Consider the following 14,275-nt stretch of genomic DNA (forward strand, 5'->3'; position numbering starts at 1 on the left):
GGTTCAATCCTGACTCCAGTACTTTGTGTTTCAAGCTTGCACATTCTCCCTGTGACTATGTGGCGGCTACATCTTAGTGCTCCAGTTTCTTCCCACATTCTGTAGACATGCACGTTGACAAGTTATTTGGCCCTGAGCACTTGTAAATTGTTCCTAGTGTGTAGCTGGGTGATAGAATTGGTGGTAGGGGGGAGTAGGTTGTGAGAATGTATTAGAATAAATGTGAGATTAATATAGGATCAGTGTAAATGTATGGATGATGGTCAATGTCTTATGAGCCTCCTTCTGCATACATCTCAATGCTCTATGGAAAATATACTAAACTGTAGTTCACACTCAGTGGGGAGCTGTTCATTTCCACAACTACTTGGTGAAATACACAAAATGTGTTTCAATGATCTGAATGTGCTGGAGGAATCTTGTTGCTTCTGGCGAGACCTTGTGATGTGATAAGGTTTTCAATAACATATTCATAGAGTATGGGTAAGGCCAGAGCAAACATCTCCCACAAAATAATTGGAACAAAGCTTTAATGTAAAAGAAATCTTGCTCCATGTGTGGTAGATATTCATTGTTCTGGGTAAGGGATGCTTTTCTATTTTGCCAAACTCAGCTTTCTATACACAGCAGCAGACACTTTTAAAGATCAAAGGCTTGTTTTTGAGTAGGTTAAACTTTCAAACAGTATTCTTTGTTTAGTTTGTTATAAACAGGAGCCCATCTTCTGTTCTTAATGTAAATGGAAAACAATAATCAGTTTGAAGCTAAAACGACAGCTTTGCAAAAAGCACTGGCTGTAGAGCCACAGACTTGCTGACCCACAGCACCTGGGTTAACTGCTGAAAAGCTGCAGTATAAGGCAACAGGTTATTTAATTTGGCGTGTTTCAAAACAGGCAAGTTGTTGAGTTCAAGGAAGCTTGCAGACCAGATTGATATTATCACTTAGCATATCAAATAGCTGATCCGTTAATAGTTGGAAGGTTTGTGTGCTCAAAAAAGTCTGCTTCACAGAATTAATTGTAGGTATCTGGAGCCTCTGTCTCCATGCTTTTAGTCCACTTGTGTTAAAAGCTATTTGAAAAACTGTCACGTGTGAAGTCACCTAAGTAGCAGAGAAACAGTATAAATGTATAGAGCAGTCTAGGCTTATTAGGAATGGTCCAGGAACATCAAGAAGAATGACAGGAACATAGGGCAAACTAGAATCCATTCTTCTGCATTTGGTTCATCTACAACTTGTGGGTATATATTTTTAGCTTGTATGAGGGGTGATTGATAAGTTCGTGGCCTAAGGTAGAAGGAGTCAATGTTAGAAAACCCAGCACAGTTATTTTTTCAACGTAGCCTCCTCCTACATTTACACACTTAGTCCAGTGATCGTGGAGCATACGGATCTTGGACCTCCAGAAAGTGTCCACAGCAGGGGTGATCGATAAGTTCGTGGCCTAAGATAGAAGGAGATGAGTTATACAGCTCTCGTTGCATGCGCATGCAGTTCAACTGTTTGAGTGATTATGCAGAAAGTTTGACTCATTGGGGTGATTGATAAGTTCATGACCCAAGGTAGAAGGAGATGCTGAATAGCAACTCCTGTGACGCTGCTGGTGCCGAGCTGTATCGGTTTCTGTCGTTCCTTTGGATTCATCAGCTGTGTGGAGAGGGGGAGCCTGCTACATGAGCATGAGCTTGCTCTTTGTTTCATACTGCTCCGGCTTGCATATCCCACAAACAGCTGGATACACCATCCATGGACAAGCCTGACCAACAGAGGGCCTTTCAGCCATTGGAATCTGGTGAAGCACTCCATGCACTTGCAAGATGTTGATGTAGATTTCCCATTGTAATTTGTAGAAAATGGTTTCCACATGGAGCGCCAGGAAAATCTGAAGGTTGCAGAAACTTCTGGCAACAGTTTGGAAATCCCTAAATTGTTGACAGTGTTACGTTCCCAGTAACCGGGTGACTTACCAGCAAAGATAGAGAGGTCCGCTGAAGTCTGATGGTACTATTTTCAAACGTTTTTATTTATAAAGGGGCACAAACGTATGGTTAATACAAAACATTCAGATCATATACGTCGTCAAAACTCAATCTAAAGCACAGGTATAGTAATAATCAATCAGAAATAAGCTCTATCATTGTTTAGGGGATAATACTGAGTCCAATGGAATATAAGAGTCACTCAAAGTCTGCAGGCTTTCCCGTTTTGGGAACCGCTGGCATTTCACGTGTTGGAGAGAGAGAGTGGTGAGAAAGAAAGAACACTTGCCCGACGTCTTTGCAAAGCAAATCCCTGTTGCTAGTTAAAACGGTTTTCCTTTGGTTTCAGCCACAGACTCCTGATCCGGAATCTAACGCACGTGGCTTCCTTCAAAATGGCTTCCCGCTCCGACGGGAAGTGCTATCGTGTCTTCTTCGTGTGTCTCCTTGGTGCGTCTGAGGCCCCGCCTCGGCAGCCCACCTTTTATCTGGACTGGCAGGGTTGTAGATGTCAATCAGGGTGGGGGTGTGGCAATCTTTCCCCCATCACCCAGCCCATGTTGCCCTGAGGGTTTGCACGTAGTCCAGTCCCTTATTCCACAAAGGTGTCTCCCAAGACAATGGCCATGTCCGTGGCTTTTGTCTGGCTGAGAGGCCAGCCCACATTCCAAACCGTAAGGCTTCTCTCTCTCTCTTGCGATTCTCACAAAGGAGGGGGCTGGGGTCATAACAACAGTTCCTTGGGAAAATGTTGCTAGTTGTACCGAATCTTCCCTCACAAAATCCAAACTCTGTCGTTTTTAGTGTCTCACTCAGCAGCTAAGTGAAAGCAATTTGTTTGGATTGAGCGAATCTACAATAAATCAGATGTGATTGGAGCATCAGTATCTTGGTTTTCGTCACATATTTTTGTATTGTTTAACAGGCTGTTGATCTGATTTATATAAAAAAGCTTTTCCTCTATGGATCTTTAATTACATTCAGATATGTGTTATAATCAAATATTTGCCAGAATAATACGGTTAGCATTTGGCTGAATGCCTCTTTCCAAAATAGTGCCTCTTCACTATTGCACCTATATTTGCAACTGGCAGGGATTGAAGAACAGTTGTCTATACAAGACGCGTATGGATTTAATAAAAGATGACAACCAGAATTTATTTTTCAGTAGCGAGCTGCCATTACTTAAGCAGAGGAAATGCAAAGTTTAATGAATGGCTGTCTCTACAATTTTAAACACCTTCTCTGAGTTATGAGCTTAGAAGTATGCATTCTCAACAATGTTATTAATGTTCCCTTAACACAATTTTTTGGTCATCCCTTTTGACGATGGTAACTTTGAAACTGAAAGGCTGTTTTATCCCTAGGTAAAGTTCAGTTGGCTGTTATCAGCTGTACCCCCAGATTTCCACTTATTTCTCTGCTAAAGTTTGTGCTGATCCCAACTCCTGCAAAAAAACAGGTTGCGAATCATGCTTGGCAGGAATTGAGTCCAAACTATGTTTCTCCTCCCGTTTGTCTCCACCCAATTCAATGTATCACTGATATACCGTAAAGCTACACTGTGTGTGAGGAATGAGCTTGTAACTTGTTTTCATACTGATGCACCATCAATAACTCACTCTGAGACGTAAGAAGCGAGATATCGGCTTTTATTGACTGGAAGAATGAACAACACTACATCCTGGAGAATGAGGCCGGGCTCAGACCTCAGTCGCCTTTATACAGGGGTCTGTGGGAGGAGCCACAGGAGCAGTCAGCAGGGGTCTGTGGGAGGAGCCACAGGAGCAGTCAGCAGGGGGTCTGTGGGAGGAGCCACAGGAGCAGTCAGCAGGGGTCTGTGGGAGGAGCCACAGGAGCAGTCCAGACAGGTATATGTAGTTCACCACATTCACCCCCCCTTTGTTTTAAAAAGAGTCCCCAGGTGGTTTCTTACAAGTATATTTACAGGTTAAGTCTATCAGGTGGTCGAATCTGTTGCTGCGATCTACGTAGCTCCGGCTGTGATGGCACAGGTGCCGGTGGTGGTGATTGCACAGGTGTCGGAGGAGGTGATTGCACAGGTGCTGGTGGTGATTGCACAGGTGTCGGAGGAGGTGATTGCACAGGTGCCGGAGGAGGTGATTGCACAGGTGCCGGTGGTGGTGATTGCACAGGTGTCGGAGGAGGTGATTGCACAGGTGCCGGTGGTGGTGATTGCACAGGTGTCGGAGGAGGTGATTGCACAGGTGCTGGTGGTGGTGATTGCACAGGTGTCGGAGGAGGTGATTGCACAGGTGCCGGTGGTGGTGATTGCACAGGTGTCGGAGGAGGTGATTGCACAGGTGCCGGAGGAGGTGATTGCACAGGTGCCGGTGGTGGTGATTGCACAGGTGCCGGTGGTGGTGATTGCACAGGTGTCGGAGGAGGTGATTGCACAGGTGCCGGAGGAGGTGATTGCACAGGTGCCGGTGGTGGTGATTGCACAGGTGTCGGAGGAGGTGATTGCACAGGTGCCGGTGGTGGTGATTGCACAGGTGTCGGAGGAGGTGATTGCACAGGTGCCGGAGGAGGTGATTGCACAGGTGCCGGAGGAGGTGATTGCACAGGTGCTGGTGGTGATTGCACAGGTGCCGGAGGTGGTGATTGCACCGGAGACGGAGGTTATGCTGGTTCTAGCCTAACTGGAGGTGTCAGGGATCCCTCACGTGTGTGCGAGGTGCCCGGAATATACGCGTACGAGATGCCTGGTACATGAGCGTCGTGAGGCGTCGGTGTGGGGCATGGTGTGCGCGGTGTCACCTCGGGTACAGGGTTCATAGTTACCGTGGAGTGTACGGGGTAGTGGTCTGCTGCTCCTGCAGGCGCCAGGTCGCGGACGGAGACCGTGTCCTCCCGCCCATCAGGTAGGACCACGTAGGCATACTGGAGGTTCGCATGTAGAAGGTGAACCCTCTCGACCAGCGGGGAGTATTTATTACTCCTCACATGTTTTCGTAGCAGCACTGGCCCTGGGGACGTCAGCCAAACTGGTAAGGTGGTCCCACTGACAGACTTCCTGGGAAAAGAGAATAGGCGTTCGTGAAGGGTGGCATTGGTGGACGTACATAACAGGGAGCGGATAGAGTGGAGTGCCTCAGGGAGGACCTCCTGCCATCGGGAGACCGGCAACCCTTTTGACTTAAGGGCTAAAAGTGTGGCCTTCCACACTGTGGCATTCTCCCTCTCCACCTGTCCATTCCCCCGGGGATTGTAACTCGTGGTTCGACTAGTAGCAATGCCCCTAGCTAGCAGGAACCGGCGCAACTCGTCACTCATAAAGGAGGATCCTCTATCACCGTGTATATAGCAGGGATATCCGAACAGAGTGAAGAGCTGGCGCAGGGCTTTTATGACGGATGTGGTAGTGGTGTCGGGGCAGGGAATGGCAAAGGGGAATCGTGAGTACTCGTCAATAATATTGAGAAAATAGACATTGCGGTCGGTGGAGGGAAGGGGGCCCTTAAAGTCAACACTCAGTCGCTCAAAAGGGTGGGTGGCCTTGACAAGTTGCGCCGTGTCAGGACGGTAGAAGTGCGGTTTGCACTCAGCGCAGATTTAGCAGTCCCTGGTCATCGTCCTGATGTCCTCCAGGGAGTACGGCAGGTTCCGGGCTTTAACGAAATGGTAAAATCGGGTGAACCCCGGATGGCAAAGATGTGCATGAAGGGCATACAGCTGGTCGAGCTGTGCGCTAGCACACGTTCCCCGGGATAGGGCATCAGGGGGCTCATTGAGTCTGCCAGGCAGGATATCATAATTGTAGGTGGAGAGTTGTATTCTTCACCGCAAAATTTTATAATTTTTGATTTTGCCCCGCTGTTGGTTGCTGAACATGAACGCAACCGAGCACTGGTCGGTCAGCAAGGTGAACCTTTTGCCGGCGAGATAGTGCCTCCAGTGCCTAATAGCTTCCACTATGGCCTGGGCTTCTTTCTCCACCGCGGAGTGCCGAAGTTCAGAGCCTTGAAGGGTACGAGAAAAAATGCTACTGGCCTGCCTGCCTGATTGAGGGTAGCGGCAAGTGCGAAATCGGAGGTGTCACTCTCTACTTGGAAGGGAATGGTCTCGTCCACCGCATGCATCGTTGCTTTGATAATGTCCCCTTTAATGCAGCTGAAGGCCGCGCAGGCCTCAGCAGAGAGGGGAAAAGTGGTAGACTTGACCAGGGGGTGGGCCTTGTCTGCGTAATGGGGGACCCATTGGGCGTAATAGGGAAAAAAACCCAGGCACCGTCTGAGGGCTTTGAGAGTGGTGGGAAGAGGGAGTTCTAACAGGGGGCGCATACGGTCGGGGTCAGGGCCAATGACCCCGTTTTCCACGAGATACCCAAGGATAGCGAGTCGGGTGGTTCTGAACACACACTTGTCCCTGTTATAAGTAAGGTTCAAAGCTTGGACAGCGTCAGCGTTGTGCAGAGCAGCCTCCAGCGTGTCGGCCATCTCGATCGCCGAGCGTAAGGTAAGATCAGCTTTTTCCAGCAGCTGCTGGCGCACATACACTGACCTAATTCCGGTCACAAAGGCGTCTCGTACCAAGAGTTCCGCATGCTGTTCCGCCGTGAGCGTTTTGCAGTCACAAGTCCGCACGAGTGCCTGTAGAGCTCGGAGAAATTCGGCGGACGACTCCGCAGGGCGCTGTCTGCACGTGGCCAAGCGATGTCTGGCGTAGATGGCGTTCACCGGCCGCAGGTACTGTCTTTTGAGGGCATCAAGCCCCCCTTCGTAGGTCGAGAGGTCCCTGATGAATGAATAAACTTTTGGGGCGACTCTCGAGAGGAGAATTCTGTGCCTAACAGCGGGGTCAGTTGCACGAACCTCCTCCAAGTATGATTGGAAGCATGCAAGCCAGAGTTCAAAGGCAAGAGCTGCTTCAGGGTCTTGGGGGTCCAAATCCAATCTTTCCGGACGTAAAACGGTTTCCATGTTTTAACTTCCAGTCAATAAAATTGATGCACCATCAATAACTCACTCTGAGAAGTAAGAAGCGAGATATCGGCTTTTATTGACTGGAAGAATGAACAACACTACATCCTGGAGAATGAGGCCGGGCTCAGGCCTCAATCGCCTTTATACAGGGGTCTGTGGGAGGAGCCACAGGAGTAGTCCAGACAGGTATATGGAGTTCACCACACATACATTCTCCCCCCTCCTTCCTACCTCTGCCACTCGATTGCAACATCATTATCCTGTTTGTTTGTTGCAAGAACATGTTAACTAGTCTAGATAGATTGATCCCAAAGGAAATTACAGTGTCACAGTAGCATTACAAGGGCACAGATATATAAATATTAGGAGAGATTGCTTAAATTTTGAGTGATAGTTAGATGATCAACCACTATCAGATTAAGGTATGTTGGTGGGAGAACTTCTGGGTTTATCAGCATTTTGAAGCACTGTGGAATGCTTTTCATTCAAGCAATGTTCCTATCAATAACATTTCTAAAGGTTTTAGGGAATGAATTCAGACCTGCTTGAGCCAGGATTGCTCCTTCCAGTATTTCTTTCAGTTCTCAACCTGTTTCAAAACTTTGTTATGGTTATTTGTGGGATATTGGGTATCAAGCATGGTTACTTTTTATGTATGAAGTCACAACTTTAATATGAGTTTATTAAAATGCATTCTTAAATGATACTCTTGTACCGATCTAAACAACTTCCTATGACTGCTCATTCCACACGCTGTCTACTCTCAGCATGCAGAAGTTGCCCCTTGGGTCCCTTTTAAATCTGTCTCCTCTCACCCTAAATCTATGCCCCTTTGTTGTGGAAATTATAGGAAATGCAACCTCCCCCTCCCACTCCCAATGTGGAGTTACTTGTATTTTGATGTGTATTTATCAATGAAAAAGATGATAAAATATTACATGCTAAATCACAATTAATCCTTGACTGTTTACAAAAGTACTTACTACTTCAGTGTGAATTGCCCAACAAATTATTTTGCTTTGTTTAGCTACTGGGTATTTATTCAGGTAAACCTAATATGGCAGATTTACTTGTGGTGTGGATTTTGCTGCAATGGCTTAAAGTGATGTTAACTCACCAACGCTGCACAAAGTGATGTTGCATGTAGGAATAAGTAAGCTGTTATTTGTATAATAAATTACAATCGCTGTCACATCACCTTTCTGAAAGTGTAATGTTAATTATGGTTTATCTAATTTGTTCTGAAGAAATTGTTCCACAGTTTTTTATTTTGTCTTTTTATGCCCTATTACACTGGACAACAATTTTTTTGAAAGTGTTGCTTCCTCAGTAATTTTTTCTGAATAATAGAAATCTTGAAGTTGAACACAAGTAGAATTTCAGACTACTTGTATCAGGTAGGAAGATGAAGAAACACAAAATTAACTTTTATTGAAATAATGCATTTAATGGCATAATAGTGTTGACACTTTGCAGTAGTTCAATTAAGCTAAAAATGTTTTGTTGATGATTTTCATTTACAGTATACTCAATGTCTGAGGCTTCTTACTTAGTCCAACAATAATCAGCCAGCATTGATGGATTCCAGTTGGCTTGATACCACTTCTCTATGACCACAGTATTCTGGTGAAACTTTTCACTGTGCTCGTCACTGACAGCGCCAAGATTTGCAGGGAAGAGTCTAAATGGGAATGCAGAAAATGAGTTCTTCGTGATATGTTTCACTTCATGGTTTTGTATGCTTGAAGCATGCTTTCATCCAGCTGCATGTAGTTTGGTGCTCTGTAGTTGCCATGAAAATTTTTTACAACAACTTCCTTGAATGCCTTCCATGTGATTTTTTTCTGGTCCCACTCGAAACTCTTCAAATTACCTGTCATTGATGACCTATTTGATTAGTGGACCAACAAAATGCCTTCCTTAATTTTGTCATCAGCTATTCTGACTTGAATTATGAATTAAAATAACAAATATTGGTGATTTTTAAAAAATGATAGATATATTAGAATGAGAATGGGAAGTAAAATTAAAATGGGTGACCACTGGGAGATCCCACTTTTTCTGGTGGGTGGAGTGTAGGTGCTCGGCGAAGCTTCTCCCAATCTGTCGTGCCTCACCAATATAGAGGAGGCCAAAGTGGGAGCAGCGGACACAGTATATGACCCCAACAGACTCACAGGTGAAGTGTCACCTCACCTAGAAGGGCTGTTTAGGGTCCTGAATGGTGGTGAGGGAGGAAGTGTAGGGGCAGGGGTAGCACTTATTCTGTTTGCAAGGATAAGTGCCAGGAGGGAGATCACTGGGGAGGGACGAATGGACAAGGGAGTCACCTAGGGAGTGATCCCTGCGTCAAGCAGCAAGTCGGGGGGAGGGAAAGATGTGCTTGTGGTGGGATTCCTTTGGAGATGGCATGTTACGGAGAATTATGTGCTGGACATGGAGGCCGGTGGGGTGGTAGGTGAGGATAAGAGGAAGCCTACCCCTGGTAGGGTGGTGGGAGGTTGGGATAAGAGCAGATGTGTGTGAAATGGAAGAGATGCAGTTGAGGGCAGGTTTGATGGTGGAGGAAGGGAAGCCCCTTTCTTTGAAAAAGGAGGACATCTCCTTTGTTCTAGAAAGAAAAGCCTCATCCTGAGAGCAGATACAGTGGAGACGGAGGAATTGAGAGAAGGGGATAGCCTGTTTTACACCGTATCTCTAAAATTAAAAAAAATTGTACTTCAGAGGTCATTTATTTGACATAAATGGCCCGACAACATGAAAGGGACTGTATAAATACTAACTGCATCTTTTGCTGACAACATGCTTACTATTTCGAACAAGATTGCTTTGTCCAGTTTTAGTTTCTCTTTTTGTTGTAGGATCTGGATACACACCACTAGAAGATGATGAAGAGATTTATGCAAATGAAGCACGTTACTCTAGATATGAAGGTGAATGGTTTATTGACATGTTAATATGTAACTGTTGAAAGGAGTTCAGTCCTTTTTCAGTTCATCAATCATACCAGTAATGATGCATCTACTTGTGTTGTGCTGCTGTCAGAACTGAAAATCTCATTAGAAATCAGAAAAAAACATTTAATTTCATATTATGTCCCATATAATACTCATTTTTTTTTCTTGCCGTGCTTAATGGGGATCATAGAAAATATTTAGCCACAAGTTCTTATCTCCCCTTTTGACATGACATAGGACCCCAGACCACTTGAAACTATCCATTGGAAGTATTGCTTTTAATATATTAAGTCTAGTAGAGAAACTTGTATTTCAATCAACAGAAATCCCCTGTTGTGAAGCAAAAGAATAGGGTTAGTTCCAAAAATCATGGAAAAGACATGGCCTACTATCAGTTAAGTTGTTGATAAGCTTAGGAATACTGTTCTGTCAGTATTTATATGCAAGATTTAAGATGGCATAATTTAATGTCATGAAAATGATCTAAATGTGTATTGCTGTATCAAAGAAATTATGGTGTGTCCATAATTCAATATTTGTCAGAATTAGGCCTCCAATATGAAAATATTTGTTGTAATTATTTGCTAAAGTAAGTATACTTATATTTAAAAATTAACATTAAAATGATATATAATGAAGCATATAATTACCCTTAAAATATGTGTAAAAGTTGCTCATCTTTTTCAATGTACATGTGACAAATAAAACTAATAAATCTCAAAATGCTGAATAAATAATCCTCTGCAAAAAATGATTTATAGAAATAAATAGTAAAACGTATATTTCAAATTCTATGAACTTGCTGGAAATAATTCTAAATTTGCAAGTTAAAATATATCAGATGTCAGTAATAATCTCTCAATTCGGACTTTTGACATCAGTTGTTGAAATAACGATATAGACTGCAAACATTGCTGGTATGATTGTTTTAACATTGCTGGGGAACAGAGGCAATGTTTTAACATCAAATCGATTGTAACATGGCCATTCAATCTGTGATTGATTTTCTTTGCAGAATTAATTTTGCAGGCTTGATGCTGTGTAATACTGCTGTAGTATTTGCTTTGGAATGCTTTCTTACCTTAGGGAGTTCATCAGTTAGCGTTTGAACAAGTGGCAATTTTGTAATCAACAATTTATAATGTTGATAAGGTTCAAATGCTTCTCTAACACAAATATAATTGCTATGGAACCTAGTTTAATCTAGTAGCACTGGTGGAGGGAATTAATGGCCACTGTGCTGGTAGTTTCTTCCCAGATAGGTTAACATTCTCCCACGCATGCTGTTGCTTGCCTTCCATTTGCTCTTGCCAGATTGTTGGGTGATGTATCCAAATCTCATAAAAGTAATTTTTGTGCATGATCTACCCCCATCATGGACACTGCCTGAATCCTGGAACACTGTAAGTATTAAAGTAATTTTTTTTGTGTGGAAAATCTACTTAATTCAACTCAGTAAGTGATGTGATACCTGAATTAAAGAAGACTTGTTTAAGTGTGGGGCGAAAGAATAAGTTTGCATTTCAAGAGTGCACAATGAAGAGGAACTGTAGCAACATTTGATTAAGTTGAATATTTTGCATGAAGGTACAGATTCATTTGTGCAAGTGAAGTATGCCATACTTTGGATTTAAATCTATATTTTGAAAGCAGTTATCCAGTGGATACATTGAGTGAACAATATTAAGAAAAGTCTATTATCTCTTCTAAAGGTTCTCTGTAAAATTCTGAGCCCAGTATTTGCCAGGGGTGGGGATTTTGGTATAAGAATTATGGTATGAATTTTATTTCTTCACCTTTCTTCCATTAATCTAGTGGAAAAATTACTGTAGGTACAGATTTAGTTTTGGCATCTGGACCATGGTAAGTGATGGAACTGATGGTTTATTTTTCTATTGGTGGAATTTTGGTAAAACTGAGAGGAATATCCTGAAATAAGATTAAGTTGCATGCAGAAGGAGAAACAAAAAAAGGAAATATTGTGTTAAGAAAAAAAGGAATTAAAAATACTGTCTTAAATTTTATAAACCAGCATTTAATTCCTGCAGAAATTAAACCCACTATTCTTATTGAAAGCATTCTGGGCTGGATTAGCAGTGCAGGAACATAAATATTACTATTAATGCGATTTCATTTGTCATATTTGTGAAAAACCAGTGTTAACTTTTTGCATCGAGAGTAATTTCTGAAACTTTTGGGAGGATTAATGTCTAGATCTTGTTTTTGCAAGAGTAGATTTGTGGGTATGCAGATAGCCTATAAATTTATGAGATCTCAACATATTTATTCTATTTAAAATGTTGCTGTTTAATTTCTATGCCTTATTCATGGCATGCACTTTTAGCAGGGTTAAACTTTGCTGAAAAATCTGCTGATCATGATAATAAATTGATGGGCCCTGAAAAATGTTCACTGTTCTCATGCAAGATGACTTTTATAGTTCATTGTGGGATTTGGTCAGTTTAGGCAATGCCAGAATTTATTACCCGTTCCCAATTGGGTTCCTCAGGATGGTGGGATTCCTGAATCACTGCAGTATTAACAGTGGTGCTACACCAGCAGCAGGGGGTTTTTGGGTTTAGGCTCATCGATGAAGAAGAATTGATGATATTGTATGAGGTTAAATGGGTTTGTATCTGTTTGGAGCCTATGCCATTTAGCACAATGATAATGTCAGATGACATACTAGAGATGATTCTTAAACTAAAATTCTGTTTGTATAAGGAATATGAGATGATTACTCCTGCCAAAACTGTAATTGACAACTGTTTCTGTGATAACAAACTGGTGAGGGTAAGGCCATGTTCATGATTGTCTGTGTTGCTTTCACCTTGAAATGATGTGTCAGATCAGTGGCTTTCATTAGGAATGCCCTCAACAGTTCGAATGACTCCAAAACATTCACTCACTTTTTCACTCCACAGACGTTGCCTGACCTGGTGAGTATTTCCAGCAATTTAGTTTTTATTTTCAATTTCCAATGTGTAAAGATTCATGTTTTGAAAAACAGAGAATAAGTGACAAGAAGAGTATGAGTCTTCAAAGTAAAAAATTAAAAAAAAAAGTTTCATACTGGTTCTTTCCTACAGGCTGAGGTTGAACGTGGTTTACAAATTGAATATGTTCAGGAACAGTCACTGACAACAGTGCAGATATCCTATTTAGCCAAGTGTTGTGGAACTGCTAACATCATTTTCTTCTGCAGTAAACAGCGGGTTATCCAAAGCAAGCTTGCTGAAATGTTACTTATCTGGAGCAGAGACAATTTGTACAATGACTTTTATTTTGCTATTTACAGATATTCCACGCTGTGCTCCTCTAAAGATCAAAAATGGTTATATCAGGTGCAAAACCCCACTAGGTGTACCATACCAAAATGCACAGGGAACAGTGTGTGATGTTTCTTGCCGACAGGGATATGAAATTCATGGACCTAGCCGTGTCCATTGCCTTTCAAGCAAACGCTGGTCACAGACAGTTATTTGCAGAGGTAGGTAATATCAAGAGCGTTTGGTTTTACTGGAAGGGAGTAATGCAGTGAGTGAAGATGAAGGTGCACAGATTACTTCCGTGACATCACATAGGAGATGGTAGATAGCACATGCACATTATCATGATGTTTGATGATATATTTTGTAAACTATCAGATCTCTTCCTCTGCATTTCTTTTATGACAATTGTAAACAACGAGAATAACAGAAAGAAAGCTACATGGCTCTCCTGAGTTGTGTTAGCTCCTGCAGGAAAGTCTCATCAGTCTATTTGTTCTTCCTTAATTTCCCTGAACTGCTTTAACTTGTTCTTCCTTGTGAGCCCATCAACTCCTGTTGGGCTTTTTCGTGGTATTAACCTACACTAAATGTATCTTTGGGATGTAGGTGGAAACCGGAGAACCCAGGGAAAACCACAGTGCAAACTGGGCATGCACAGCATGCAATAAAGGGCTGTTTCTCTTTAGGTGCCAACGTTCCACGGGGTCGATGTTGGAACTGCTTACTTCCACATTATATAGCAATGATTTGGATGACTCAGAATTTAAGGATGTCCTTTAAGAACAAAGATGAGGAGGAATTTGTTGAGGCTGACGGTGGTAAATCTGTGGAATTCATGGCCACAATTGCCTAGCTGTTGCATATATTTAAAGCGGAGGTTGATAAGTTCTTGATTACTAAAGATATTATGGTTCTGAGGAGCAGGCAGGAGAATGGGGCTGAGAAGGCTAATAGAATTGGAATAGCGAAGCAGACTCAATGAGTTGAATAGCCTAATTCTGCTCCCATGTCTCATGATCAAGATTGACTCTGGGTCTGGGAGAAGTAAGGCAGAAAGACTGGTTGCAACACCACCATCCTTTCTGATTCACTTAATGCCACGTGTTCTTAAATTTTGA

The 14,275-nt window shown here is 42.8% G+C and overlaps 1 protein-coding gene across 2 annotated transcripts in view; it reads left to right on the forward strand.

The window, feature by feature from the left end:
• Positions 1-14,275, forward strand: part of srpx (sushi-repeat containing protein X-linked) — a 77,744-nt gene that overhangs the window by 24,948 nt on the left and 38,521 nt on the right. The window contains exons 2-3 of one of the 2 annotated variants that reach the window (XM_073045567.1): positions 9,790-9,861; positions 13,184-13,375. In XM_073045567.1, coding sequence (XP_072901668.1) covers positions 9,790-9,861; positions 13,184-13,375 — 264 coding nt within the window. The remainder of the gene's footprint in view (positions 1-9,789; positions 9,862-13,183; positions 13,376-14,275) is intronic. The other variant, XM_073045568.1, reaches the window with a different exon arrangement.

The sequence above is a fragment of the Hemitrygon akajei genome, chromosome 5 (genome assembly GCF_048418815.1).
Source record: "Hemitrygon akajei chromosome 5, sHemAka1.3, whole genome shotgun sequence".
NCBI lineage: Eukaryota > Metazoa > Chordata > Chondrichthyes > Myliobatiformes > Dasyatidae > Hemitrygon > Hemitrygon akajei.